Source organism: Phacochoerus africanus, chromosome 15, assembly GCF_016906955.1.
Source record: "Phacochoerus africanus isolate WHEZ1 chromosome 15, ROS_Pafr_v1, whole genome shotgun sequence".
Taxonomy (NCBI): domain Eukaryota; kingdom Metazoa; phylum Chordata; class Mammalia; order Artiodactyla; family Suidae; genus Phacochoerus; species Phacochoerus africanus.
In genome coordinates, this window is record NC_062558.1 from 73,664,219 (window position 1) to 73,692,141 (window position 27,923).

At 53.9% G+C, this 27,923-nt stretch overlaps 1 protein-coding gene across 9 annotated transcripts in view; it reads left to right on the plus strand.

The window, feature by feature from the left end:
* The window catches only part of COL13A1 (collagen type XIII alpha 1 chain), a 166,427-nt gene that overhangs the window by 20,830 nt on the left and 117,674 nt on the right, over positions 1-27,923 (plus strand). For all 9 annotated transcript variants that reach the window (XM_047760409.1, XM_047760405.1, XM_047760406.1 and 6 more), the window contains exon 2: positions 1,435-1,504. In XM_047760409.1, the coding sequence (XP_047616365.1) occupies positions 1,435-1,504 (70 nt within the window). The remainder of the gene's footprint in view (positions 1-1,434; positions 1,505-27,923) is intronic.

Genomic DNA, 27,923 nt, shown 5'->3' on the forward strand with positions numbered 1-27,923 from the left:
GGACACCTTCCACTTGACGTCCTCTACCTCTCGCCCTGACCAGCAGAGCCGCACAGCCGCAAGGAGGCCAGTGATGGGGAAATGCTCCTGGGGAGCCAGCTGGCGTCCTAACGGGTCAACACGTCGGGAGGGGACTTGCCAGGACAGTCCATCACAGCCAGCCACAGTACAGGCCCTGGGGAGCCAGATTTTCCCGGGTTTTTTTTGTTTGCTTGTTTCGTCATTTTTGGCCTCCCTGAGGCATATGGAGTTCCCTGGCCATGGATCAGCAATGCCAGATCCTTAACCCACTGTACCGGGCCGGGATTTGAACCTGCGTCCCAGCACTCCAGAGATGCTTCCCTTTCGGGCTACAGCAGGAATTCCAGATCTTCCAGGTTAAGAGAAGTTAGAAACGCAGATTTTTCATGTGAAATCAGCCTCTTCAAAATACTGGTGACAAACTCAATGAAAAAAAAAAGCAAAACACTGTGCTCACCAAATCAAATACACCTAAGGGCCAGTTTGGATCTAGGGCCACTAGTTTCTAAATGAAGCGCTGGTTCCAGTCAGGGGGTGGAGGGGTGTCTGAATCCCAGTCTTCCTCCACCATGACCTTGGCCAGGCTAGTCTCTCTGTGCCCAGGTCCCTCACCTATAAAATGGGTGTGATAATAGCTAACATTTATCCGTGCCTCCTGGGGGTCAGGCACATTTCTTTCTATGCACCAACCTCTTTGATCTTCTCAGTAACCCAGTGAGGTTGCACTGTAATCAGCTCAGTGTCCCTCTGCACTCCTGCCCCGACCCCGGGGTGGTGGTGAGGGTGGAGGCGCTCAGCCCAAGGCCCTTCCCAGGCTTATGGGTGTGTACGTCTCCCTTCACTCCATGGAAGTGGCAGCTCCTTGAGGGCAGGTGACTCTGTCTGCTTGTTGCTGCTTCTCTGGGGCCTTCCATGTTAGCTGAGTGATCTGCAAGCTGGTGAGGAAGAGGTTTCATGGAGGGGTGGAAGGTCTGTCTGTGCCTGGATCTGTGAGGGACACCAGAAGAACAGAAGTCACTGTCCCTGCCCTCCTCTGCCCCCCAGATCCATAGGCGCCCAGAGTGAGACAGGAAGCAATTAGCCGGAAGCCAAGAAGGGCAGGTCATTGTGCCCGAGAGTGTTGTGAGTCTTGGGTGCAGGAAGGCCACAGCTGCTTTATGGGGTCCTGTGTTCAGGGTTAATTTCCTTCAGAGCACTCCAAAGACATCAGACCCTGAGGTTACCAAGATGGGACCTCTCCATCTGCTTCTTATTACCCAGACGCCCGGTGGCCAGTCTTTGATCCAGGATCAGCCCTGCTGCCAGCCCCCATCGGGCCCCTTCCCCCCCTCCCCGGCCCCCAGCCCACCGCCACTTCCCAGGGCCTGGCCTTTACAACTCCCAGTGACTCCTCTTCTTTGTCTTCTTGTGCAGAAATGGAGGCTCCACTCTCGGAGACGCCGGGAGGCCCCAAAGACATCTCCAGGGTGTCACTGCCCACCAGGTAAGGAGACCTTTGAAAGGGTGACAAGGGTGGGGACACATACCAGATGTCCCTCTCAGTGGCCATGCCGCACCCTGTTCAGAACACCCCTTTTTTACTTGGAGGATGGGGGTGCCCATTGCCTGGCCCACCTCCTCCCCCCGCCCAGGCAGCCTTCCTTCATTTACTCAAGCATTTGTTTGTTCATCACCTCTCTTGTGGGCCTGACACTGTGCACACTCAGTTGTGAAATCAGATAAGCTCCTGCGCTGTGGCCTGTTGTGAGGTGTCACCCAGAGCTGAAGGGAAGAGGAGCCCCCGAGGGCAGGCACCTGGCTCATCAGGTTCACCTCTGGGCCTGTGGCTCCTGACACAGAGTCGATTCAAACGTGCTTGTTACCTGAATAAACTACCCTGTAACTGTAATACCTTGCCTGCCCTGGCCAGGTGGCTCTGGGGGCTGTGTGTTCACTGTGTGTCTGGCATCTAGGCTATACACACATGCAAACACACACTCAAACACACAAGCATGCAGCACACACGCACGCACACACCCTTGCAAACAAGCATATGGTTGCAGGGTGCGGTGGCGTGATAAAGCTGACAGCCCAGGGTGGCATCTGCGTCTCCGTTTGCCATTTCCTTCCCTGTGTGGGTAGCTCCTACCCAGGATGCCGTGGCAGGCTCTCCCCGCTGTGTCGTGCAATGCGTCTGCTCATCTGGTCTGTGTCCTGCGTCCCAGCACAGAGGTTCAATTGCAGTGTCCAGAGTTGATAATATTGACAGGTCGTGGTCCCTTGGGGCTTTCTAGGTTGCTGAGCATTGTTGTTAAGCCATGGGAAGGACGGATGAGCAAGTTTCACTGTTCCCATGAGTAACCAGAATGGGCTGCGCCCCTTGGCGGTGGGGGTGGGAGGTGAGGGAGGAAGCTCTAAGCAAGGGCATGAGGCCAAGGGAACACGTCCAAGGAATCACTTTAGAGGCTTTGCCCTGCGGGCTCAACATGTGGCTCCTGGATGCCCGTTGTGACAGGACACTCCCTGAGCCCACTGGACACAGGGGCCAAGGAGCCCTAGGAGCCCCCACTCAGGGTCCCCAAGCCAGGTGCTGAGCACATGGGAAACCGAGGGACCACTCCCGCTGAAGGGTGAATGAGCTGAGTCGAGGTTGGGAGTCACAGTTCAGGTGCTGCCACGGGAGCTGGCGAGACCGTGACGGGATTCAGCTGGCCTCAGTCAGGAGAGGGTCGTATAGGTTAATTAAAGGGTATCCAGAAGCCCTGGGAAGCTCCCTCCCTCTGCGCCCAGGAGATTGAGCCTTGGGACCTGGGAGATCTTTGGGGAAAAGAATGCCAAGATTAATGAGATGAGATGAGATGAGGGTGCGGGTGGGTTGGTGGGGCCTGGGCAGAGCGCCTGTGTGCATCAGGGTTTCTGGGGTGGTCCGCGTTTCTGACCATTGTGTCTGTTGTCCTCATAACTCGCGGTCAAGTTCCAGTTGGTTTTTGTTCAAAGTATAGCATGCTGGTGATGGGCTGGAGATTTGGAGCCATGGAAGATAGAGGTTTGCATTCCAGCTCTGACATTTACCAGCTGTGTGACCTTCAGAGAGTTACTTAACCTCTCTCTGCCCCAGTGGCCTCGCCAGAGAAATGTGGGTAATCCCCGCCTTACAGGTGTATGGTGAGGTTCAGTGAGATCATCATGGAGAGTCCTTAGCACTTTCCTGATTCCCAATAAGCACTGCTGTTATTTTTTTCTCCTCAATTCCTTTTGCGCTTTAATCCGTACCAAAATCCTGGTGTCAGGGGTACACTGACAGGCCAATAGAGGCTCGTCTTCCTCCCTTCCCTGCCTGATTGGGTTTCTCATGTCCCGCCACCTATCAAAGCGGGGGTCTAATCAATAGGTATCAATGTAGTGCTTGGGAGAGTCTGGCCCAGGTGGTCCTGGGAGGCTGGGAACTGGGAAGGGATATGGAAGGAGGGAGGAAGGATCTGGAAGAGTGCTCCAGCTCTTGGGTGGTGAGGGGAACACCATGAGGCAGCATTGGCAGCTCAGAGGTGCTGGGGAGGAGGGATGCCCAGAGGTGCTGGGGAGGAGGGATGCCCAGAGGTGCTGGGGAGGAGGGATGCCCAGAGGTGCTGGGAAGGAGGAAGGGCAGATCCTCTGTGGGAAAGGCCACCAGCAGGGACTGAGTTGGCCAGGAGATGGGAGGAGAGGGTGCACCTGGGAGGGGTGTCCCAGGTGTGGAAGAATCCCCCAGAGGGCAGTTTGGCCCAAAACATAGATCAGAGCCATGTGGACAACACCAGGAGAATTTAATGATAAAGCCCCCAGTCGAGGCCAAAATCAGAAGGAGCGTAAGATGCTCTCCCGGCTTTTTGGAGAGTCCGCAGGGAAGCACTGGAGGGCTTCCCGGAGTCATCTCAGACAGTGGAAATGCAGAGTGAAATGCATCTCCTAGGATGGGCTGGGTCCTGCCAGGAACCTGCCCCCTCTGCCCACCCCGAGGCTTCTCACCCCGTGGTAAAGGTACTTCCTCCACAGTAAAGCCTGGGCTACGTGGCTGCCAACCTGTTCTGAGTAACAGGAGTTACTGCTGCTGCCCCACTGGATACCCACTCCATGCCCAGCACAGGACCGAGCCCCCCCACAGTGAATGGTGACCTCCCAGAACACTGGAGACAGACCCAGTGGAGTCCTGGCGTCCTGAACTGTTTGCAGTCTCCAAAGGCATGACTAAAACCCCTTGTACCTAAGTCATCCCCTTCTGATTATTTCCTTAGGGTCAGAGTTTATAAACCACTCTATGAAGCACTTTAGGGCTCCTGATGCTGCCAGGAGGACTTAGGCAAATGTCAGGTGCCACCTACAAAGGCAAGGCATTATACACTTTTTCTTGCCAGCACCTAACATCGTGCCCCCCACAGAGTAGATGCTCAATGAATATTCAATAAATTATCATCAGTAATTATGCCTGGCTGATTAGATTCTTTCTGGTGTTCTCCATCTGACCTCAGTTGGTTTCTGACCTATCCCTGGCTCTGAGGCTGTTCTGCGGCTTCCCTGATGCTGAAATCACTTGCTCTTAGGACACGACAAATAAACACACACTCTTCCTTCCCACTGAACCCTGGAGCCCCTGACCCGTGCCTGCCTCCAGTTTGCCTCTGTGGCTGCCTGAGCCAAGGCCAGAGCCCTGTGGTGGGTGTGTTCTTCCTTAAGGCAGCCTTGGGGCAGCATCTGAGGGTTTGGACCACATAATCATGGGCAGCAGACCCACCTCTTTCCCTTCCTACTCTGACCTCGCCAGCATCCTCCCAGGATCCTCCCTGTCCCGAAATAGCCATCTACTGGCTGAGATCGGACTGCATCCTGCTTCTGAGCCGTGTGCACTCTTTGCCAGGGAGCGATGGGCTTGAGGCCCCGGGATGGGATGCCAGAGGTCAGCCCTTGTTACGGTGACCAGAAGTTCAGAGGAATAGGTGCAGGCTGTTTGCAAAGCATGTGGCCTGGTGGGACTGGGAGGAAGGCCTCGGGACTAGACATACAGGCCGTGGGACTTTCTAGGCCACTTGAGAAGAATACACAGATGAGGGAAACTCCCTATTCTCTGCCCCTGTTCTCAGTAACAATCGAGGAGCAGGACAATATAGGCTCCAGCCGGCAAGGAAGCAGATACTTCAGGCCCGCCGCGCTGGGGCTGGGCGGGGCCGGCAGCAGGCGGGATGGTCCTGGGCTGCACACACTCAGAGGGAGCCAGGACCAGTGGAGCTGCTGGAGCAGAGCCCTTCCCAGGCTGGGCCTCATCTCTAAGGTGAAGCGTGGGCCAGAGTCAGGCGTTGACTTCCAGACCGAGAGGTCCAGATGGCAAGAGCAGGGACAAAGGGGTGATTGGTTGGTCAGGTTTGGGCATGTGCCCCCTCACCAGCGCCTGTACAGAGGATGGATGAAGGGGAAAGAAGTTGCCTTCAGCCAGGCTAGTGGGAGGGGCCATGCTTCCTGTGGTTTAGGGTGTGCCAGAGAGAGGATGGGGGACCCCAGCAGAGCTTGGAATGCCAGGACAACTTCACTGAGCAGGCAGCCCTGGAGGCTAGTTGCAAGGAACAGGGAGCAGGTGGGAGCACCCATAGTCCGAGTATAGACTCAGCTGCCACCATAACCAGAGACCCCTATCCTGCTCCAGTACAGGGATTCCAACAAGGCAGAGGGGGAGGTCTCTTCCTTAGCAGGCCGGAGGACAGTGATCCATGCTGCGAGGCTGGCCTCCATGGATCCCTGGCAGCCGCTCCGTTCTCACCACCCCCAGCCAGTGTGAAAGGGAAGGGCCCAAACCCTTAAGAGCAAAAGTTGGAGGGAAAAAATAAAACACAACAACCAGCATGCATCACTTCTGCTCATATCCCATTGACTGACACTTAGGACATGGTTACACCCAGGTCTGAGGGAGGCCAGGCAGCCTTTTTTGGCTTAGGCAGCTGTATGCCCAGATATAGCTTTATTATTATGGGAGGTAGGAGAGCAGATACTGAGGAACCGCTGCCGTCTGCATAGAGGCCATTCCAGGCTGAGTCATTCCAGGCTGGCCATTCCAGGACCAAGGCACGGAGAATGAGAAAAAGACAAATCTGTTTTAGAATGGCAAGCAGTTGAAGGAAGCTGCATCATAGAAGCAGTGATGGGAAATACAGGGGGGAAAGGACATCAAAGAGCCAGGCTGAGAGTTCTGGCTCCCTCTGCTCAACGGGGGTCACCTGAGAGTGGTGGGATTGGTTGGTAAGAACTGCCTGCAAAGCTGTGCTGAGTCGGCTCCTGAGGCTGTGTCCAGGCTCAGCAGAGAGTGTGGCAATTGCTTAATGATATCTGCCATGGGTGCAGGAGATGATGTGGTGTCAGAGAAGGTTTGGGGAAGCAGGGATGTGACCTGATCCAATTCGTACACTAGAGCAATAAGTAGCAATGACGTGGAGGTTGGCTTGGAGAGTAGAGAAGCCCTTTCCAGCGACACAGCCTGGGGTTCTGTGAACAGAGCTTTATTTTCTCGTGTGCTGCTATTTGTGCTCAGGTTGGAACTGCCTTTTCTGGGCTTGGTTATTTTCCATAGGTGGTGAGAGCTTGTGTCCGCACATCCTGAAGTCTTTCCTTTGTCTAGCCTGGGCCTGTTTGTCCTGGCACCAGATCTCCCCCGCAACAGCCTCATGGCATTCACCAGGGCACAATCTATGGCCCAGAGCTTTCATCCCAAACTGGGCCCCCTGTCCTGCCCTGGGCTGAGTAGGACAGACCCACAGTCCGTTCTTTCTTCGTGTTCTCCTCATTTCAGACTTGGCTAACCCAGGAAAGGAAGAAATCAGACCAAAGTATCCTTCGGTGCCATTGGTGAAGGAAAGCATTGCAGGGCTGATGGTTATTTTAGGGAGAAGGTTTAAGTGGAAGAAATTCTGTTTTCGGGTCCCTCAGAAACCCTGCTTTACATGCAAATAATTGATGGGTTAATCCTGAGTCATCCTTGGCTATTCCTTAAAATGCATCCCAGAGGACCTCCTATTTGGTTCAGACTCCCCCTTGTTCTGCTTTCATGGGATGTGTAAGCTTGTGCCACCTTCCCCCACCCCACCACCTCCTCCTGACTTTGCAGTCCTGTGTCATGGCCCAGCTGACCTCCCAGATGCTCGGGCTCTGACCCAGGGTGGCAGCATCTATGCCAGCTTCTCCCACACCCACTGTGCTCCATCAGTTGCTGGGTTCTGTCACTCCCACTTCTCTGCTCAAACAGCATCCATAGGAATTCCCGTTATGGCTCAGCAGTAACCAACCTGACTAGCATCCATGAGGATGTGGGTTTGATCTCTGGCCTCGCTCAGCAGGTTAAGGATCCGGCATTGCCATGAGCTATGGTGTAGGTCGCTGATTTGGCTTGTATTCCGCATTGCTGTGACTGTGGTGTAGGCCAGTGGCTACAGCTCCAATTTGGCCCCTCACCTGGGAACAGGTGCTGCAGGTGTGGCCCTAAAAAGACAAGAAAAAAAAGCATCCATGCTCCCCAGTGCTTTTACACAACCCCTGACCCCCATGAGAAGCCCACCTTATCTAACCTCATCTCTGACCCATCTCCTACTGTGATATCTGTTTAGTAAGTGGGGCTGCCCACCTGCTCTGCCTGTACACTAGTGTCTCACCTGTGTGCCTCCACTTGTGCTGTTCTGAGATCTCTGTTCTCTGTTTCTACCTGCTGAACTCTCCAGCCCTCCAGGCCTGCTCCTGCACCCCTGCAGCTCCTTCGTCCTTCTCCCCTACCAGAGTTCTGCTGTGTGGTAACTAGGTTAGCACAATGCCTGCTGTGTGCTCAATGTATAATCCAGGCAAAACCACCTACTGGGACAAGTAATTTGTCTTCAAATGAGAAGTGAAAACAGACCAGGATGTGTACACCTGCAAAGGTTTCTCCTTGGTGTGATCATTAACCATGTGATTTAGATTCTGCAGGTGCTTGACAGTTTTCAGTGTGAGGCGCTTACACAGTGAGAGGAGCCTTTGTGGGTTTCCAGCCGGGGAGAACCTTCCCTGCTACAAACCCAACTGGGCAGCTTCCATGACGTCTCCCCCCGGGTGTGCTTCTGGCCAGCCACCCTCAAAGGGCACACGGCCAAAGCCAGCATCTTTCCCCCACGCCTGGCCTTTGCCAGCATTCCCAGTCCTGGGAACTGGCACCGTCACACCTGCACTAGAACCTGGGCTCAGCCTGGACGCCACCTCTCCCTCCCAACCCACTGATTGCTGAGTCTCATGGGCCTACTCTGTGGATTCCCTCCGTCTCTGCCACTGTCACCATAGTCAGGCTGCCACCATCTCTCACCTTCCTGACTGCAGTGGCCCCTAACTGGCATCCCCAACCACTTCTTCAGGCAGAAGCCAGAATGGTCTTTTTAAACGGGACGTGTAACCCTAGATAAAGGACTTCAGTGTTTTCTATCACCCTTAGTATAGAGGCCCAGCTCCCTTATGTGACCTGCCCACCCCCCAAGTCTCCCTCCTGCCATTACACCATCTGCATGCCCAGCAGGCTCCTGGGTGACGTCACGTGGCTGGTCATCTGATGGCATTTGAATCGAGAGGCTGTAGGTGAGGGGAGCTGCAGCCAAGCCAGAGTGGGGATGTTGCACTTTAGAAATCAGACAGCTAGTCAATAAAGCTTGGACCCTGCCCTCCCAACAAAGGTGCTTCTGGCAGCCTTTATGGCCCCTTTCAGCCTTAGCTTGCCACAGAAGAGTGGGCACCTGAACACAAGGAAGTCCGGCCCTTATGGGAAAGGAAGGGTCGGGGAACAGACGAGGGAAGGGCTGGGGCTGGGAGCCAGTGCTGCCCCCAATCTGTCCCTGCAAGCGCCTCTTCTCTCAAGGCCGTCAGCTCGGAGTTTTAGAGCCGCCTGGGGAATTCTCTAAAGTTAATTTCTTCCCCATTTCCTCCCGAAAACACTTCCAGATCCCCAGCCCTCCTGGATGCTGCTGATAATGTGTTTCTCTTAGATGGGCTCTGATAACACCCACCTGGGTGGTCGCGGAGATTTGTAGAGAAATAAAAATAAGGAAATGGACAGTTCCGGACAGGCAGTGCGCTGCGCCTGGAAGGACCCTGGACCGGGAGTCGGTCCCAGATCCTGAGGATGCCGATCAGGTCAGGTCTCCGCCCTCTCTCTGGGCCTCAGTTTCCTCACTTGTAAAGAGAGGTGAACGCCTTTGAAGAACAGTAAGGCAAAATCTGGTCAAGTGTGGGGAGCCATCCCCCTCCAGGCCACATCCCAGAGAAGCACATGTGCCGAGCTGCATGCTGCAGGAGGTGATGGCAGCATTTGCAGTGGGGTGGGAGCCCTTGGGGGGGGAATCCCAGCTCTCTACGCCATGTTCTTTGGCATCAGAAAGGCCATTTAACCTCCCAGACTTTCAACTTGCTCATCCCTTACATAGAAGTAACAGTCTCACAGGGTTATTGCAAAAGTTCTCCATCAGTTGTGGGGTCCTATACAAATGGAAGACAGGAGTTCCTCTTGTGGCTCAGTGGAAACAAATCTGGTTCATATCCATGAAGATGCAGGTTCTATCCCTGGCCTCACTCAATGGGTTAAGGATCCAGCATTGCCGTGAGCTGTGGTGTAGGTCAAAGACTCGGCTCGGATCTGGCGTTGCTATGGTGCTGGCGTAGGCCGGTGGCTACAGCTCCGATTCGACCCCTAGCCTGGGTGCGGTTCTAAAAAGATCAAAAAACAAAAAAAAAAAGAAAGAAAGAAAGAATGACATCAGAGGAAGAGGAATTAGACGTGTCAAGACTGTGCTGAGTGCTGCAGGATGTAAAGAAAGGGCGTGGATCGTGGCAGATGGAGGGTCACTTACAAGTGTGCTGATGCGGGTTGGCACCTGGTCGGGGGTGTTGAGATGGCTGCTGATCCTGAGGGCCTGGAACCTGGTTTAGGAAGAAGGACCGCCCCCCCCCCCTTCATTCCACTCTCTCCAGCCACAACCTGGGGCAGAAGCCACTGGGCAGTGATGTCTTTCTGAAGGGTCGTGTTTGTACCCCTTCTCTGTATGGGGTCAGGCAATTGGCCCTCCTGAACAGGGAAAGGCCACGTTTGGAGCAGCTGTTGTTGGGGTGGGGGTGACTCTGGAATTTTGCAGGGACTTCAAAGGATAAGGGACATCCGGCTGGTTGGGTGCACTCTCAGGCAGACAGCAGCGCCCACTGTGTGTTTGTTTCCTCCTTGTCTGTCCAGCTTTCTGCCCCTGAGAGGCCAGCAGGGAAATCAGGAGAAAGAAGAGAACATTCGGTCCCAGGGACAGGGGTGACAATTCCACACGTTTGTATCACACTCACCTGTCAGAGCTTCTTCCTGAGAACCTGCCCTATGAGAGCAAAAGCTGTGACCAGAGAAGTTTGTGAACGTCCATCTCCCTCCCCGTTACTGCCACCCGGCCAAGGCAGGCCACGTGGGCAAGCAACCTTGGCCCGCTGTGGATTAACAGGGCCTGATCCCGTCCAGGGTTGGGTAAGGGCTAAACAGACGTGGAAGCAGCATCGCATCGGGAAAATGAGAGAGAGGGAGTGGCTGATCACTTTTGAAGAAAGCCCTTAGGAAAGGCTTCATGGAAGAAGGGGCATATGAAGCAGGCCTTGCAAGACACATAAGACATCTGTCCTTGAGACCATGTAGAAGAACATTGTGAGGTTAGGAACAGTGTAATAAAAGCATGGAGAAAGTGTTTTCCACTCTGGAAAAGGAGGGATGATCTAGAGTGACTCTAGCAAGCTCACAGGGAGGGATGGAGTCAGAGGAAAAGTTGGGCTTGTGGCTGGGGGGCTGGACATGGAGGGAGTTGGATGTCATGCTGAAGGTGCACGGAAGGTTTCTCAGAAAGTGTATGACGGAGCGGGCTGAGCGCAGCTGCAGTCTGGAGAACAGTTGGTGTCAAGGGGAAGAGGCTGCAATCATCCCACTAAGAGAAGTCATGGAGCATCATGTGAAGAGGCCAAGGGGTGGTGAGACTGTAGATATCCAGTTGGCAAGGGTTGGCTTCTGGCTAGGTGGCCAAAGGAGGGGTCAAGGCAGTGGTGAGCCTGTGAGCCCAGGTAAACAAAGCCGATCCTAGTGTGTATTTATAACAACAGATGGCACCGTGGTACCTCATGTTTCATACAGTATCACTTAAATTCCTGTCAGGCATTCTGTGCTGTGGGGCTGTGGTTACCCTCTGCTCGAAGATGAGAAAATAGGCTCAGAGATGTTCAGAGACTGTACAAAGTCTGCAGCTAGGAGACAGAGCCGGAGGCTTCCAGTGCTGGCACCTTCGCCCTCAGGGTCGAGGTGGAGCAGAAGAGGGTGCGGTGGAACGGAGAGATGCAGAGCTCTATTTTGGACAAGCTGGGGGTGGAGCAGTGGGGATGCAGGATGTTCCTGTGGACGCGCTGGGGGTCCTGGCAGGGCCCATCCTGGGGAGGGTCCCAGGGAGAGGGAAGGTCTGATTCTGTGGCCTTAGAGGGGAAAGACTTTAGCTGGAGCTGGCAGCTGGCTGGCAGCTGAGGTCACTGCTTGGGGCAGAGGGGACAGGGGCGCATCTTGCTGGAGACTTGGTGCTCGAGGAGTTATCGCCTCTCCCACGGCAAGCCCTGGCCCCACGTGTGCTGAGAACACCCGCACTCTGTGGAGGGTCCCCCTGGTCCAGTCTCTGCCCACTCTGCCCTGCAGGGTCCCAAGTGAAGGTTCTGCCACGATGATGCTCAAATGCTGCCTGGCAAGAAAGGGATAGTCACCAGGAGGGACGATGGCCTTTATAAGGGACTAGAAGGTAGGGCACACCGGACATGTGGAATTGTGCCTTAGTTCTTCCCAGAGCCACTCTGCCACTCACTCCCTTGCTGGCTGCCCCCACTCTTTGTCACAGCCCAGGAAGCCTCTCATCTCAGCTACTCCCCAGGAGATTCCTGTCCACCATCAAGGCAGCTCGGACGGTCTCTGACAGCAGCTGGTCTGACTGCCCGCTTTGTCCCTCCATTCATCCTCCCACCCTCCCTCTGAGGTTAAGGCTGCCGTGGTCGAGTTTTCCAGATGAGGACTCTGAGCCTCAGAGCACTTTGATCAAGGATACAGGGTTAGGAAGGGGCAGGGTTGGGACTGAAAACAAGCCCCAAAGCATCAGAAGTCACATCCCTCTGAGGTACATCCTCCAGCCACTGGAGCGCTCCCCAGGAGCAGGCTGAGGACATGGCAATGGCCATAATGCGTGTCCAGGGAGGTGGTGTCAGATGGGGCTGGAGGACGTTAATCAGTAATAACATGTATGGAAGGCTTACTCTGTACCAGGCACTGTTATAAGCACTTGATCGCATTATCTCATTTAATCCTCATAATTACTTTATGAGGCCGTTATTATCTCCATTTTATGTATGAGAAGACTGAGGGGCACAAAGGTAATGTAATGTGGCCAAGATCACAGAGCTAGTGTGTGCCGGAGCCAGAACTGTTTTAACCCAAGAAGTCTGACTCAGAGCAAACCAGAGCAGTGTCAGAATGCATGCTCACTCGCACTTTCTCCCTCCCTCTGTCTCCTTCACTCAGTCATTCAACAAGCCATCCTTGAGCACGGGTTCTGTGCCCTGCCCTGTCCTCAGAAGACACAGAGGCACTCAAGGCCCAGGTGAAGGGAGGCACAGGTAAAGCAGTGGCTGCTGCAGAGATCACAAGCTTGGGTGTGGGGAGACCCACAGGTAGTGGCAGGGGGGGGGCCCTGTGTGGAGCAGTCCGGCTGCAGTCCTGTGGTTACCCCTGTGAGGTGGGCCACAAGCAAGGCAGGGACACTGGTGGAGAGCTATGCTGTTGACAGTGGCCCACAAGGCTGGCATTTGTACCTGTGGCGCTAGTGCAGGGGGAGTCAGAAAAGACCCATCTGCACTGGGCTCCTTGGTGAGATGCAGGAGAGCCCCCAGCTCTGTGTGAGGGGCTGTGGTAGAGAGTGGGGGCAGGGAAGGCAGGGGGGGGGATGGAGGAGAGGATTCTAGAAGCCTCAGACCCCCCAGGAGCTGAGTGGCAGCAAGGCTGGCTTGGGACCTGTCTGTCTCCAGGTCATTTCATAACCTCCTTTGCATCCCAGAGCTTCCTCCCGGCCCCTCCAGGCTCTGCCATCAGTGTACATGTGGCAGGTGTGCCAGGCAGGGCAAGTGGGACTGTCTCCAGTGGATAGGAGTGCAGCAAGAGGAGAGGGATGGCTGGTTTGGTGCCCATAGGTGGTGTGACAGCCCCGGGCTGGCAGATGCCTGCACCCAGTGGAGACCCTGGAAAGGCTGGTGGTGCCGGAATGTGGGTTAAGCGTGAGCAGAGGGCTCCAGCAGTGGGCCTGCCACTTCCAGCTTCAGTGGAGAGAAGCAGAACCCACAAGTGGTGGTGTGGAGCTGAGTGGCCACCAGCTCCCTGGTGCCCGGTGAGGGGGGCCGGGAGAGATCCCGGAGCTCCTGGGGCAGTATGGGGCGGGGGGTGTGCCTGAGATCCCAGTGTGTTGGCCTGGAGGGCTCTCCCGGCCACACCTCCAGGCTCCTGGACGCCTAGGACCCGAGGGCTTTGGCATGTCCCCTCCATCGTCCTTCAGGCTTAGAAACGGGTGCCAGTCCTTGAATGAAACTTTATCTCCCTCAGGTGCTCAAGAGTCTGGACCCTGTGGCCGCAGGGACATTCCTGTGACCTCACCCATTTATCCTGCTAGGGTTGGTTCTGATTGACAGGTTTCCATGTCGTTATGGTTCCCAGTACTTGCCAGCATCACCCCAGCCGCTTTGCATCACCCTGGCCGCTTTGCTCTTTGCTGACTGGTGCTCAGAGGTGTTGACTGGAGCATGATGTTCTGTTTTTACCTCAGGGAGTGGGGATGAGATGGAGCAGATGACTCATTGGACTGAATGTACGCTGACTCTGAGAAACAATGCTGGACGTCCAACAGCAATTTTGTTTTTTAAATCTCCATCATGTAGTTATTTTGAATAAGAATTCAGCATGCCCTTGACTCTGGAAAATCTGTTCAACTCTAGAAGAACCTGGCTCCCAAATCTTACAGTGATAATACTGGTGTCTGCCACGTGCTCCCCAACTTAGCTGAGGAAGGAGCAGGAAAGGCAAGCTGTGCATTAAGAGAGGAGAGTGAGGGATGTTCCTGTTGTGGCTCAGCAGATTAAGAACCCGACTAGTAGCCATGAGGATGTGGGTTCAATTCCTGCCTCACTCAGTGGGTTAAGGATCCAGCGTTGACATGAGCTGCAGCGTAGGCCACAGACACGGTTCAGATCTGGTGTTGCTGTGGCTGTGGCGTAAGCCAGCGGCTGCAACTCTGATTCAACGCGTAGCCTGGGAACCTCCATGTGGTGAAGGTGCAGCCCTAAAAAGCAAAAAAAAAAAAAAAAAAAGAGAGAGAGAGAGAGAGAGAGGAGAATGAGGAGCCTTGAAGCTCTAGGGCCACATCCACCCAGACCCTGACCAGCTATGGAGGAGGGACTTTCTGCCCTCCATAGCTGCCAAATCCAGGCTGTGACACTAAAGGGACATCAGAGGCCACCTTGGGCAGGGAGGCTGTGACATACCTTTTCTTTGAAAGGAAACTGACCTGAGACCAAATGTACCTGTCATGTGAACACAGGCGCAGAGCCCTGCAGGTAGGGTTCAGGCATCCCATGGGGGACACCTGGTCCCCTCCAGGCACCTGGATGCTCTAGAAGCAGGATGCAAAATCCCCTGGTGTCATCCAACCCCATCATATTTACTTGGGGAAAATGAAGCCCTAAGAGGGAAAAGGGAACTTGCCCCAACCTGCACAGCCAGATGGGGACAGGTGGGATCTGTCCACAACAACTTGTCCTCCAAATGGGCCCCCAGAGGCCCCACTGGGTCACAAGGAGGGAGGACTTTTGTGGCAACTGAGGCAAGGCAGAGGAATGTAAAATAGCCCAGTGGCCAGTGTTGGCCAACACCACGATGAGTCCCGAGGCCAAAAGCCCCCGCCAAGCTGGGCATCTGGTTCCGGATTCATCTGTCCATTAGACAGTCTGTCCTTCCTGCCAGAACCAAAGATGCTGCCATATCCCTAAAGCTGATTGGCTCCTAAAGTCACCACCCACCAGATGCCTATTTCCAGGGATGAAGTCAGATCCGATCATCTGGACGCCTCCCCTGGGGCATGGTCTCACTCACCCTTCCTGCCACTGTGGAGGCGGGTAGATCCCTTGAGAGTTAGAAATTGGCCTCAACCCTTACTTCTTCTCCATCCTCCATGTCGATTCCCCTTTGGGTGGACAGCTAAGGGAGCAGGACCATGTTTCTGTAGAACAGACTCAAAGATTCTGCTAAAAAAAAGCAAGGGCCGGGGTGCGGGGGCGGACAGGAGAAAGAGACAGACACAGAAAGACTCAGGTTTTATTATCCAAAGGAAGCTCAGGCTGGGGGCCCATTTCTGATGTTCATTTCAGCAGCTGGGTAGCGAGGCTGGCTGTTACTCATGGTGTTTGCCCCCTGCAACACCCCCCTGGATCTGATGAGTCACTCTCTTGGTCTCGGAAGCTCCAAGATCCCCCAGCCCTCCTCCATTCCCTTGCAACTGGGTCGTTGTCCTCCAGCCACCTGGGCACTCCATCCACCAAGTCCTGGGAAGGGCGGGGTGTGCCCCTGCTCTGGGGCATCCAGGCAGCCCCTTCCTCATGTTGCAGGGGCCACACATCCTGCTCTCGTCCCCCTGCAACTCATGTCAGAGCCAGACAGGCCCAAAGAGGATCTGGGTTGAACTTGGGCTTTATAGACCCAGTCTAAGACCCAAAGAAGCCAAGAGGCGCCCTCAGCCGTGTCTGGAAGCGTCTGGATGAATGAGTGGCAGGATTTTCTGCTGGCTGAGTTCCAGGATTCAACCTTGTTACAGTGGAAAAGTGGCTTCACCTCTCTGAGCCTCAGCCTCCTCATCTGTAAAATGGGGATAATGACAATACCTATCTCATTGCACTGTCACAGCACTAGGGGGATATAGGTAAAGCCCTTGGCACAGTGCCTGGCATAGGGGCAGTGCCTACTAAATGGTATTGAGGGAGTTCCTGTCGTGGCGCGGTGGAAACGAATCCAACTGGGAACCATGAGGTTGCAGGTTGGATCTCTGGCCTCAGTCAGTGGGTTAAGGATCCGGCATGGCCGTGCACTGTGGTGTAGTTTGCAGAAGCGGCTTGGATCCAGAGTTGCTGTGGCTGTGGCATGGGCCGGCAGCTATAGCTCCAATTCGACCTCTAGCCTGGGAACCTCCATATGCCACGGGTGCGGCCCTTAAAAAAAAGTAGGCTAAATGGTATTGCACTGCTGACCCAGCTCTCCTGAGCCCCCACCCTGTACGGTTTGCCCACATCGCCTGTCCTCCCCTCCTGAGTCTCTGAAACCCCTCTGCCCTGGGGAATCTGTTTGAACAGCTGCCTGTTGGCTGCAGCAAATGCACATGTCACCACCCAGCCCTTGCTGTACACAGAGCACCAGGCACTCAGGTGGGTACAAGCTTTACAAAGGCTTCAGATCTGCCCTGAGTGACGGCTCTAGTGCTCAGGATGTAGCCCTAAGTCCCTGGGCCTCAGCTCCCGCATCTGTAAAATGGAGCTGTGACAGTCTCACTGAGTCTCTCAGGGAATCATGTATGGGAAGCTCCTCTGAAAGCTCTAAAGTGAACTGCCATGTGCTGCAAAGGTATCACTTGTTATTTTCCTATTTACACAAAGATGAGCAAGACCTTGTCCCCGCCTTCTAGAAGCTCATCCCCTGATTGGGCCCTGAGCAGTGTCCACAGGAAGCATTTTGCCACTTATGCCCTGCAAGTTGTACATGCCAGCTGTGGCGTTTAGAGAGTATGGTGGCCTTAAAAGCCTCTCCAGGGAAGGTGACCCCTTCATTCATTCGTACTCAGGGGTAGGTTCTATGCTTGGTTCTAAGGATATTAGAGTCAAACTCACCAACAGGTCTTGCCTCCTAGGGCTTCCAGGCTAGAAGAGAGAGCTGATAAGCACATAAAGAAATAAGAAAATGACTATTGATTGTTATGATGAAAATGAATCAAAGACATATTTGCTGTAGAGCCCAGTGGGAAAAGGGTCAGCGGTGTCTGGTATCTGTGTTTGATGGTGATCAGGGAAAACCTTCATGAGAAGGGGACATTTGAACTGATAGGAAGACCCGGCCTTGTGAAGAGTTAAATTGATTCACGAGGTTCTCTTGTGATGCAATGTGTTAAGGATCTAGTGTTGTCACTGAAGCTGTTTGGGTCACTGCTGTGGCAGGGGTTTGACCATTGGCCCAGGAACTTCCACATGCTATGGACATGGCCAGAAAAAAAAAAAAAAAAAAAGAAAAGAAAAGACAATAAAACAACCAAAAAAAACCCCCCAATCAGAAAATTATTCAGAACTTCAAAAGTGCTTAGACCAAGCTTGGCACAGAACAGAGCACTATGACATTGAGTATTAAATTAATTAATCAGTTGACTGATTAATTAAATCAGAGGATTGAATGTGACCACTTGGCAGGAGCAGCATGTGCAAAGGCCCTGAGGTAGAAATGAGCTTGGTTTGTCTGAAGAAGAGAAAGAAGGTCAAAGTGGCTGGCGGAGTGAGTGAAAGGGAGTGAGGTCGTGCAGACAGCCCTATGGGGCCTTGCACAGCTCTGGCCCGTGGCCTGTAAATTTCATCATTAGTGAACCAAGAAGCCACTGGAGGAGTTCCCATTGTGGCTCAGCAGGTTAAGGACCGGATCTTGTCTCTGTGAGGATATGGATTCAATCCTGCCCTTGCTCAGTGGATTAGCATCTGGCATTGCTGCAAGCTGTAGTGTAGATGTGACTTGGATCTGGTGTTGCCAGCTGGCATAGGCCTCAGCTTCAGCTCCAGTTCAACCCCTTAAAAAAAAAAACAAGAAGAAGCCACTGGAGGATTTTAAAAGGGAGAGCCACACACACTTGGAGTACAATTTACATTTCTCTTGGATTATAGAGGCCACGTGCAGAGATAGAGAAGAGCCTGCTGTGAGTGTCCAGGTGAGAGACAGTGGTGAGAGGAAATGGGAGAAGTGGAGAGACTTGGGCTATGTTTTAGAGGTGACATTGGCAGGCCTTGATGCTGGGCTGCCTGCGGCAGGGAGAGACCGAGAGAAGCCAGGTCGGACTCAGAGCTGTGGCCAGAGCCATCGTTTGGCTGGGCTGTGAAGGGCGCGGGGCTGGGGCATGGCTATAGCCCAAGGTACTGGGTTCCTGGAGGCATGGAGACAGGCCTAGAAGAAGAGGCGGGAGGGACAGTCAGAGGCACTGGAGGCGCCAGTTACTTAGGGGTCCTGTGAAGGACGCCCCCACCCCCCAGCTGTGGCATCTGTTGGGTAGAGTGACAATTCAGGAGTTCCCGTCATGGCTCAGTGTTTAACGAATCCGACTAGGAAACATGAGTTGTGGGTTCGATTCCTGGCCTTGCTTGGTGGGTTAAGGATCCGGCGTTGCCCTGAGCTGTGGTGTAGGTTGCAGACGTGGCCCACATCCCACGTTACTGTGGCTGTGGTGTAGGCAGGCGGCTACAGCTCCGATTCAACCCCTAGCCTGGGAACCTCCATATGCCGCCGGTGCAGCCCTAAGAAGACAAAAGACAAAAAAAAAAAAAACCAATTCGGTTGAATGGCCTAGTTTCTTTTCCAGTTCATCAGTTCATTAGGCTCAGAGAGGGGCCTGGGCTTGGGGGAAGGGAGAGAGGGGCCTGTCTGTAGGGCTTTGGGAACACAGCTTGTTGATGCAAAAGGCTCCCAGAGGGAAGATGTCCTGATTTCCCCTTCCCACTGCACAGTTCACCATGCATTTCCTTCTCCACTGACTCCCGACAGGCTAGGATGATGGGCCCCCCGTTTGAAACTTGAGCCAGGTAAGTTTAGGACAAATTAAAGGAAGTCCTGCTTCTCACAGTGACTTGGGAGCTCAGGGGACTATTACCCCTTGAGGTGGCCCAGGCTGGGAATGTCACGGGATCCCAAAAGAATTCGGGCGAAAGGACACAATGCAGAGCCCTAAATGGCTCTGGAGAGGAAACCTGGGATCTGTGTGACCTTTAAGCTGACGTCAGGGAGGAAACTAGTCCCCTGAGGCTCCTGCTGGCGATGGAGGCAGGAACCTTCCTAATGGAGACTCGGACCCCCAGGCGCCAGAGCCGGAGGAGCCCCAGGCCTGCCCCACTCAGGCCCCCTTTTACTCAGGGACACTCCTCCTTCATTCATGTGCCCGAAACCCCAGAGTGGCGCCAGCACCTTCACGACAAAGTCCCACTCGGCCTGCATCGGGCCCCATCTCTCCCCTCGCACCCCGCCCCCACCTTGCAGCCTTGCGACCACGCAGCCCTCCTAGCGCTGGCTCCCCCTTGCTCTGCCCTCTGCCAGGAACGCTCTTTCTCTGTCTTTGCCTTTAACTGTCTCTTACCCTTCAGATCGGGCCTTAGTTGCCATCCAAATCTGAAGAGTCCTCCCCGGTGCAAATACCTCTGCTAAAAGCCTCCTTAAAGCCTGCCCGTCCTCCAAGCAGAACCTTCTCCCACTGTGTCATCAAGGCCTGTTTAAATGTCCATGTCCCATCTGGATAGCAACTTTGTGCCCTCTCCAGCACCTGGCATGGAGAAAATACTCCACAAACCATCATTTAAGGCATCAGACCCAGAGGACAGAGTTCCCTTGCACAAAATCACGACGGCATCCTTTGCGCATTTACTCTCACATGATTCAACTCGTGTTACCGAGCACCTGCTCTATGGCAGGACTTTGCTAGGTGCTAGGGACCCCAAGGTGAGCAATGCAAGTCCCAGAACTTGCGGTCGATCGAGGGAGGTACCTCCATCCATCATACTAGTGAATGTACGATTGCATTGGTGAGCAGCGCTACCAAAGGGAACATAGGCTTTTGTGACAAACTGGAAAGAGTCCTCAGGGTCAGGGAGGTCCCCTGAGGAAGTGGCCCTTGAGGGGCAGAAACTGACCAGGCAAAGAGGGGAGAGAGAGTGTTCATTCCAGGTCAAGGGACCAGCGTGTGAAAGGACCCCGAGGTGAGAAGGACTGTGACAAGAATGAGGCACATTATGGGAGACGAGTGGCTAGGGCAGGGAGCTTATAGGGAGAGAGAGGCACAAAGTGAGGTTCGGAAGGTCCTTGTGGACCAGGTTAAGGTTTGAGCCTTTATTTGGGAAGCAATGGGGAGCCACCAAAGGGTATAGAGCAGAGCCATGACCTAATTATATTGGTACATTGAAAAGCTCAGCTTGGGAGTTGCCATTGTGGCTCAGCCATAACGAACCCAGCTAGTATCTATGAGGATGCAGGTTTGAACCCTGACCTCGCTCAGTGGGTTAAGGATCCAGCACTGCCATGAGCTGAGGTGTAGGTCACAGATGTGGCTTGGATCCCATGTTGCTGTGGCTGTGGCATAGGTCAGCAGCTATAGCTCCAATTCGACCCCTAGTCTGGGAACCTCCATATGCCATGGGTGTGGCCCTAAAAAAAAAGAGAGAGAGAGAGAAAGAAAAGAAAAAGAAGAAAAGCTCAGCCTGACTTCTCTACAAAACAGGGACCAGAATCTGGGTGTCCTTACAACCAGCCCCCACGTGATACCCATATTCTGTACCCCTGCCCACCTGAAGTCACTGCATCTCTAAGGACTCTCCCCTCCGTGCCTCCCACCTCCCAAGCATTCCTCTGCCCCTGCTCCTTTGGGGACTAACATCATCCCCACCCAGAACGCTGGCTTCCCACAGTGCCCCAGTCTCTATGCCCTTGTCCTCAGCAACCCAGGCTGTGGGTACCCAGATCTGACCCCCATGTGCTATCAGGGGGCCACTGTCCTCAGCAGCACCCACTGGGTGAGGACTGTTTCACTCAGGGCTTGCTCCTTCCCCACCCTTCTGGGCGAGGGTTTCATTCAGGGGCCCCAGTGGTTGGGCAGCAGCGTTTACACGGGAGCAGTGGCCCGTGCAGTCCCCAGGTCTGCAAACACTGGACCTTGGTGCCAAGACCAAGCAAGGTTAAATTGTCCCCCATTGCCTGGGCTGCAGAAACGCAGTGAGAGTAAATTGTTTATATTCTCCAGCTGCAGAGCCTGTGGCCAAAGGCCTCCTGCAAAGAAATCGTGGCTCATGGGATGTGAGTGTCTGAGGATGTGGGGTCATCCCCACCCCCCACAGCACTCACTGTCACAGCAGGAAAGGAGGGCCCTGGGGAGGCCTGGAGTCTCATACGGGTCAGTCTAGCCACACAAAATGTCAGAGGATTCAGCCGATCATCCCAGAGGTCACCAGTCTGCACCGGAGCTGATGTGATGATGCGAGATTCCTTCCCACTGCACCCATGATCTGGGGGTGAGAAAAGGAGCTTGAGTTGAAGCCTCGTGGCTCAAAGCATGGGTTGGGGGCCAGACAACCCTGGGTGTAAGTCCTGCCTTTATCACTCGCCAGCTGTGAGTTCTTGGGCAAGTTACATACCCCCTTCGGTCTGTCTTCATTGACACTGAAATGTTCATCCTAACCACTAGCCACATGTGACTATATTTAAATTAATTAAAATTAAATGGGGTTTGGAGTTCCCATTGTGACACAATGGGATCAGCAGCTTCTCTGCAGCACCAGGATGCAGATTTAATCCCTGGCCCAGTACAGTGGGTTAAAGGATCCAGTGTTAACACAGCTGCAGCCTAAGTCGCAACTGCGGCTCAGATCTGACCCCTGGCCTGGGAACTCCATGTGCCATGGGGTGGCCAAAAAAGAAAAAAAAAAAAAAAAAACCTAAATGAAGTTTAAAATTCAGTTCCTAGGTCGCACCAACCTTATTTCAAGTGCTCACGTGGCTGGTGGAGATTGTGTTGCCCAGCACGGCTAGAGAGCATTTCCATCCTTGCAGAATGTCCCATTGGACAGTTTTAATCTGTAAAACAAGGATGATGAAGAGATTTATCCTGTGGATTGTGATGAGGAGTAAATGAGATAATGAATATAAAACAACCTGGAATAGTACCCTCTGTAGAATAAATGTCGACTGGTATCTACTGTGATGGTGAAGGCGGCGACAGGGTTGGTGACAGTCTCTTCCTCTCCATGGACATTCCCAGGACCCTGCTGCATCCACCAGAGAGGTGCTGCCATCCAATAAAAAGGTGCTGGATTTAGACATCAATAAACCTGGGTCTATTTATCAATAAAAGGGTGCTGATTCTTTGCTCCAGACCAGACTTTGTGATAGGTTTTTGAGAGGTCACAGACAGGAACAAGAAATGGTCTTCATCCTCCAGGAGAGATGCCCACAAACAAAGCGTAGAATGTGAAAAGCACCCAAGGAGAGTCAGAAGCAGAAAAAAAAAAAAAAAAAAGGAAGGGCAAGCCCTGAGAGCTTCCCAGAGGAGGTGTCATTTGATCTAGGTCTTGAAGGCAGAGTAGGACTTGACTTTTGGAGGGCAAGAGGGCGGCCCAGACCAGGGAGCAGCATGTGTTAACACATGGGGTGTGAAAAGCTGTCTGTGCAGTGAAAACAGTGGACAAGTCTGTGTAGCTGGTGCAGAGCTCATGGGGCACAGGCTGGGTACTCACATGCCAGACACTCAGGATTCACAGGATCAGCAATCCTAGGGAAGCTGTGTCCTGCCTCCCTGTGCCTCACATCTGTTCCAATTCCACCTCCTTCTCTGCCTCAGGCCCCAGCATGCCTGTAATGATACACAGGTGAGGTAACAACATGAACAGTTTATGGCAATGTGTGGGACCAGTCTTGATGGTTAAGTACTGGACATAGTCTCCATGAGGATGCAGGTTTGATCCCTGGCCTCACTCAGTGGGTTAAAGATCCAGCATTGCTGCAAGCTGCAGGGTAGGTCACAGACGCAGCTCAAATCCGGTGTCACCATGGCTGTGGGGTAGGTCTCAGCTGCAGCTCCAATTCAACCCCTTAAAAGAAGCCTGGGAACTCCCATATGCCACAGGTATGGCCCTAAGGGGGGGAGCAAAAAAGATTGGTCCCACGATGAATACAAGGTGGTCTAATTCTGGGCCTCAGCCCCCACCCGTGAGATAGGCTGGTGAGAGTGGTCACTTCCTTGGGCCATCCTGAGGCTTTAACAAGTTAATACGTGTGTTGTGCTTAGAACAGCAGCAAGCACAAAGTGAGAGCTCGAGCAGGGGCAGCTGTCAGTACTGGCATGATGATGACAAATATCGTTGTTTTTGTCTCGGAGAAGGGAGGCATTGGCCGACCTGTTCCATCATTTGAGCAGGACTTAAATGTTCCTAAAACCAGGGCCAGCCATGCCGCAATACCTAGAGGATATTTGAGGGCATGAAGCACATATGCCGGGCGAATGCAAACTGGAGAGAGGGGTGCCCCAGACTGTCAACTGCAGCAGTGCTGGGGAGGCAGATGGGATTGAGCCTCAGCTCCTGAGTGGATTTTCTCTCTGCAGTGGTTTTGCTCCAGAGGGCCTGGGCTCCATTTTGGGGATCCCAATGGAGACGGCTTTTCCTATGGGTCTTGAGAGATGAGTAGGGTTTACTGGGGAGTCCTTCAAGAGAACCTTGTGATAAGGTCCTATATCTACTTAGTTTTATGATTCTGTTTGCTTACTTGCTGAATAGGACATTTGGTTGGATGGCGCCCGAGGTCCTTTCCAAGCAGCATCTTCTGGTTTGTCCCCTGGTGGGCTTGGGTTGTCTCTGGGGGTCCTCTGGATCACAGGCTCTCCCTATACATCTGAATCCAGAAGTATAGGGGCATCTGGGGAAGATGGAGAGGTCACAGAAGGGACCTGAGTTGGATGTGGCCGCATGCCTAGGTCTTTGGGGCTCTGGCAGCCTCTGAGCTACCAAACACCTTTTAAACATTTGGAGAGCAGAACAGAGCCCCTGATTTCTGTACCTCAGACCCACTCAGGCCCAGAGGATCTCTGGGAAGTGGGTGGTAGACCTCCTTCCCAGGCTCCATCCCATCTCCTACTCACTGTCTCCTACTCACGCTTCAGGTCTTAGACACCTCCCATCCAAGGGGCGCTGTCTCTAGGCCCCACCCCAGACTAGATTAGGCCCCCCTAGGTTCTATGCCTGGTACAGAGTAGGCCCTCAGCACATGATAAGTGCCTCAGCTGAGGGGACAAAGACCCGGGATGCTCAGCATGCATGTCCTGCTCAGCTCCAAGTGGCCCCCGAGCAGGAGTGAGAATGAGAACACACCTCTCTTCTAAGACCCAGGAGGCCACATGCGTTCTATAGGGATAGAGTAACAGTGGGGGGTGGGCTGACAGTACCCACAGGCTGGGGTGGGGGCACTGAGAGAGAAGGAGACAGAGCCCCATGTCTCCTTGGGCGAGTCCCTGCACCTCCGCAGGACCCAGTTTCCCTACATGGATCATGGCCCATCTTCCCTGTGATCCGGGGTCTGGGCTCTGGGCAGTTCTCTGAGCCCAGGCTGTGCCCCTCAGGTCTCATGCTATGTGACAGCCCTCTGCTAACTCCTCCTTTCTCCTTGAAATGTTGTCTCTTCCGAGAGGCTGCCCATCCTAGTTTTTCTCGTACCTTCTTCACAGTCATCTTGGCTGTTTCCTCCTCTCTCACCAGTCCTGTCAATGTTGGGGGTCCCTAAACCCCCATTTGCCTCCTAAACCCTCTGCCTGGTGATCTCATTCACCCCAGCGACTTCTGTTTCCATGGCCATCAGTGTGTTTTTAGATCGCAGGTCACAACTGTCAAGTCATAAAATCAGTTTCGTGGGCTGTGACCAGCATTTTTTTTTTCATTAAATGAAAGCAAATAAAAATGAAGTGGTAAATATCAAGGGCATTTCATATAGTAAAGGAACTATTTTTCATGAAATTTTCCTCTCTGTGGCTGTGTTCTTGCTTTCCTAAACCACAGCAGTCACAGGTTTGAAAGGCACAGATGTGGGTCCTGTCGTCTGCTAAATATACCTCTTTAGCCCATTTCCCTTCCCTGTGCTCCTGATCTATCTGTCCAGTTGCCCACTGCCCGCTCTACTTGGACGGCCCACGGGGAGCTCCGAGTTACCGAGTCCAAAGTGAAGTGGCCCATTTGCTCTTAAGCCAGCTTATTTCTGTTATGTCGTCAGCCTCAGTGAGAAGCAAGCCTCACCACCAACTACAGAGGCTAGAAACTTGAGTCACGGCTGCCTCCCCCTCCGTCACCCCACAGTCCACCAGGCATCGCAACGGGCGGATTCAGCCTCCTTGGCATTCCCCATTGTCTGTCCCCTCCTCTCTGCCTCCTGCCAAGGTCTTACTCCCACCATCAGCCCTTGGGAAGATTCTTGCCACAGCCTTCTAACCATTGCTGCTCCTCGGCTCTGGTCCCCTCCCCCCACTCCACGTTCCACTTTGCAGCCAGAATAGTTTCTCAAAACTGCAAACCCAATCAAATCCTCTCTTGCTGAAGACATTCACACACACACACACACACACACACACTCTCACACACGCATACCCTGAACCCGGGATGCTCCCAAGATCTTGCTTCCTACTCAGCCTGGTCTTTTTCTACTTTCCAGCCACACCAACCTAGGCATTCCCCAACCCGCAAGCCCCCTTCACCCCTTCCTCTCCCTCAGCCTGCCCAGCAGGAATCAGCTTCCGGCCACCAAATCTGGAAAGCATTCCCTGCTTCTCGTATCCATCCCTACATCCTTTCTCAGCACCACCCCTGCTCCCCCCATTTCAGCCTTCCTCCCATCAACTGCAACATCCACCTGCATCTGAGTCCCCCACTCTGCTTAAACAGGCAGATGCCCAGGTCTCACACCAGACCTACAGCATCAGAGTCTCCAAAGATGTGGCCCAGAACTCTGCATTTCCATAGACAGTCGGAGCATCTTTCTGCCCATTGAGTCCTGAATGCCACTGCTACACACACACACACACACACACACACAAACACACACACACACGTTTCACTTTCGTGCACTGTTTCGCTCTCATCTCTCTTTTCCCCGCTGGATGGCGAATTCCTGGGGATAGGAGCTGAGGCAGGGCCTTCCTATCTGTTTCCCCAGTGCCCAGCACAGGGCCTGGCCCAAAGCCCGTGCCCAGGCAGTTCTGAATGAACCATTCCTGGACATGGCGAGGTTCCCGTGCCCCCCCTCCTTCCAGCCCGTGCCGGAAATAACCTTTTATGAAGGCTTTTGCGAGCGGTTTGTGATCTCTCTGGGAGGCCGCGCACGTTTCCCTTGGTTACAGGAGAACCTACATGAAGGGTGGCCCAGCCCTTGGTGACAAGGGGCCAGGGAGCAGCCCCAGGATGGGGAGCCTGGATGGGATGGGGGTCTGGTCATGCTGGAGGGGGGTTGGGGGAGAGTATCCTGGTTCCTAATCAACAGGAAGGGCCTTCTTCCTCCAGGATCACTTTTCAGCCCAGCTGCTTGGACATAACCTGAGCTGGGGTTGGGGCTGTTGGGGAGGGGCAATGACAGACAGGCTGCCAGGGAGGCCAGCGTCGTCTGGACAGACAGCGCGTGGCCCTGCAAACCTGCCCGACTCCTGCACACCCCCAGGGCCGGGGGACGGCCAGTCCAGGGAGAAGGCTCAGCTGGTTAGCACATAACTCCCTCCTGTTCCCCTCCCCCAGCCCTTTCCTCCCCTCCTTCTGCTCTCTCCAACCTCAGGGACATTCAATCCTTCCTTTGATGGACAGCCAAGAAAGGACCTCTTCCACATCCTAAATTTGTTAGCACCAGCTAATCGTCTTAACCTTCCTCCCTCCTGTGCTCCCAACAGGCGCCTCCTTAAAGACACAGGATGCCCTTTTGAATCTCAGTGAGGAGTCTCGGGAGAGACCAAATTCCCACCCCCTGCCATCTCCCCACCCCCCGTGCAGGGGCTGCTGGTGAGAGCCCGTGTGCTGGCATTTGGTAGTGGCTGCAGCTCTGCTGCTGGGAACCCTCTGGTCCCGGCTCCATCATCCTCACCTGGGGTTTCCCATTGGGAGCCATGGTCCTTCTTAGGGGGCTGCTAGAAACAGAAGCCAGGCACATCCCAGGCAAGCAGACACGTTCTCCTGGTCAGACACTCTTCCTCACCCCTCTCCTATTTTCTCATCTTCTCTCTTCGCCTCTCTCTCCTCCTCCTCCTGATCGCCACTGTCTACTGCATGCTATACAGTGTGCCAGGAACCATGCTTGGGGCTTGCCTCCAGCTCCTCTAGAACTCTCGGAAGTCAGTGTTCTTGCCCCCATTTCACAGATGAGAAAACTAAGGCCCAGAGAGGGGAAGGAGTATGTGCATATGAAGTCATCCCATAAAAATCAGGGCTGGAGTTTGGACCCAGGCGGATGCAAGAGGTGTGCTGTTGACTCTACCATCCTATCTCCAGCACACACACATCCGCACCGCTCACACGTGCGTGCACTTTGGGTCAAAGCCATCTAGTGCCATCTGTTTGGTGAAGTCGCTCCTGTAAATACCTCATACAGGACCTGGCACATAGTAGGTCCTCAACACATGATGCCCCTTCTTCCATCCTGTCCCCGCACCTCTCTCTCCCCTCTCTCCTCTCCCTGCTTACAGCCCAGGTGAGAAGAGCCAGGACAGAAGAGAATGTGGCCATGACCTCATCCTGGCCCTAAACCTCCCAATAAATAATGGGTCTGTGTATAAGCCTCTGGCTCTGCAGCATCTCAGCTCAGGAGGACAGGCGTTTGCAGGCAAGGGATTAGGAGCCCTGGGAGGGAGGGAGGGACAGGGGTGCTGGCCAGGTGGGGGAGGGGCCCAGAATCCCTCTCCCTTTCCCCTCCCCCTCTGTGACCCCAAAAAGCAATCTGGCAGGCCCCCCAAAACCAGCCAAGAACTTAAAGAAAGTTCAATATGTTCCTCCCTTCAAGGTCTTCCATGGGGGTGAGACTGGCTCAT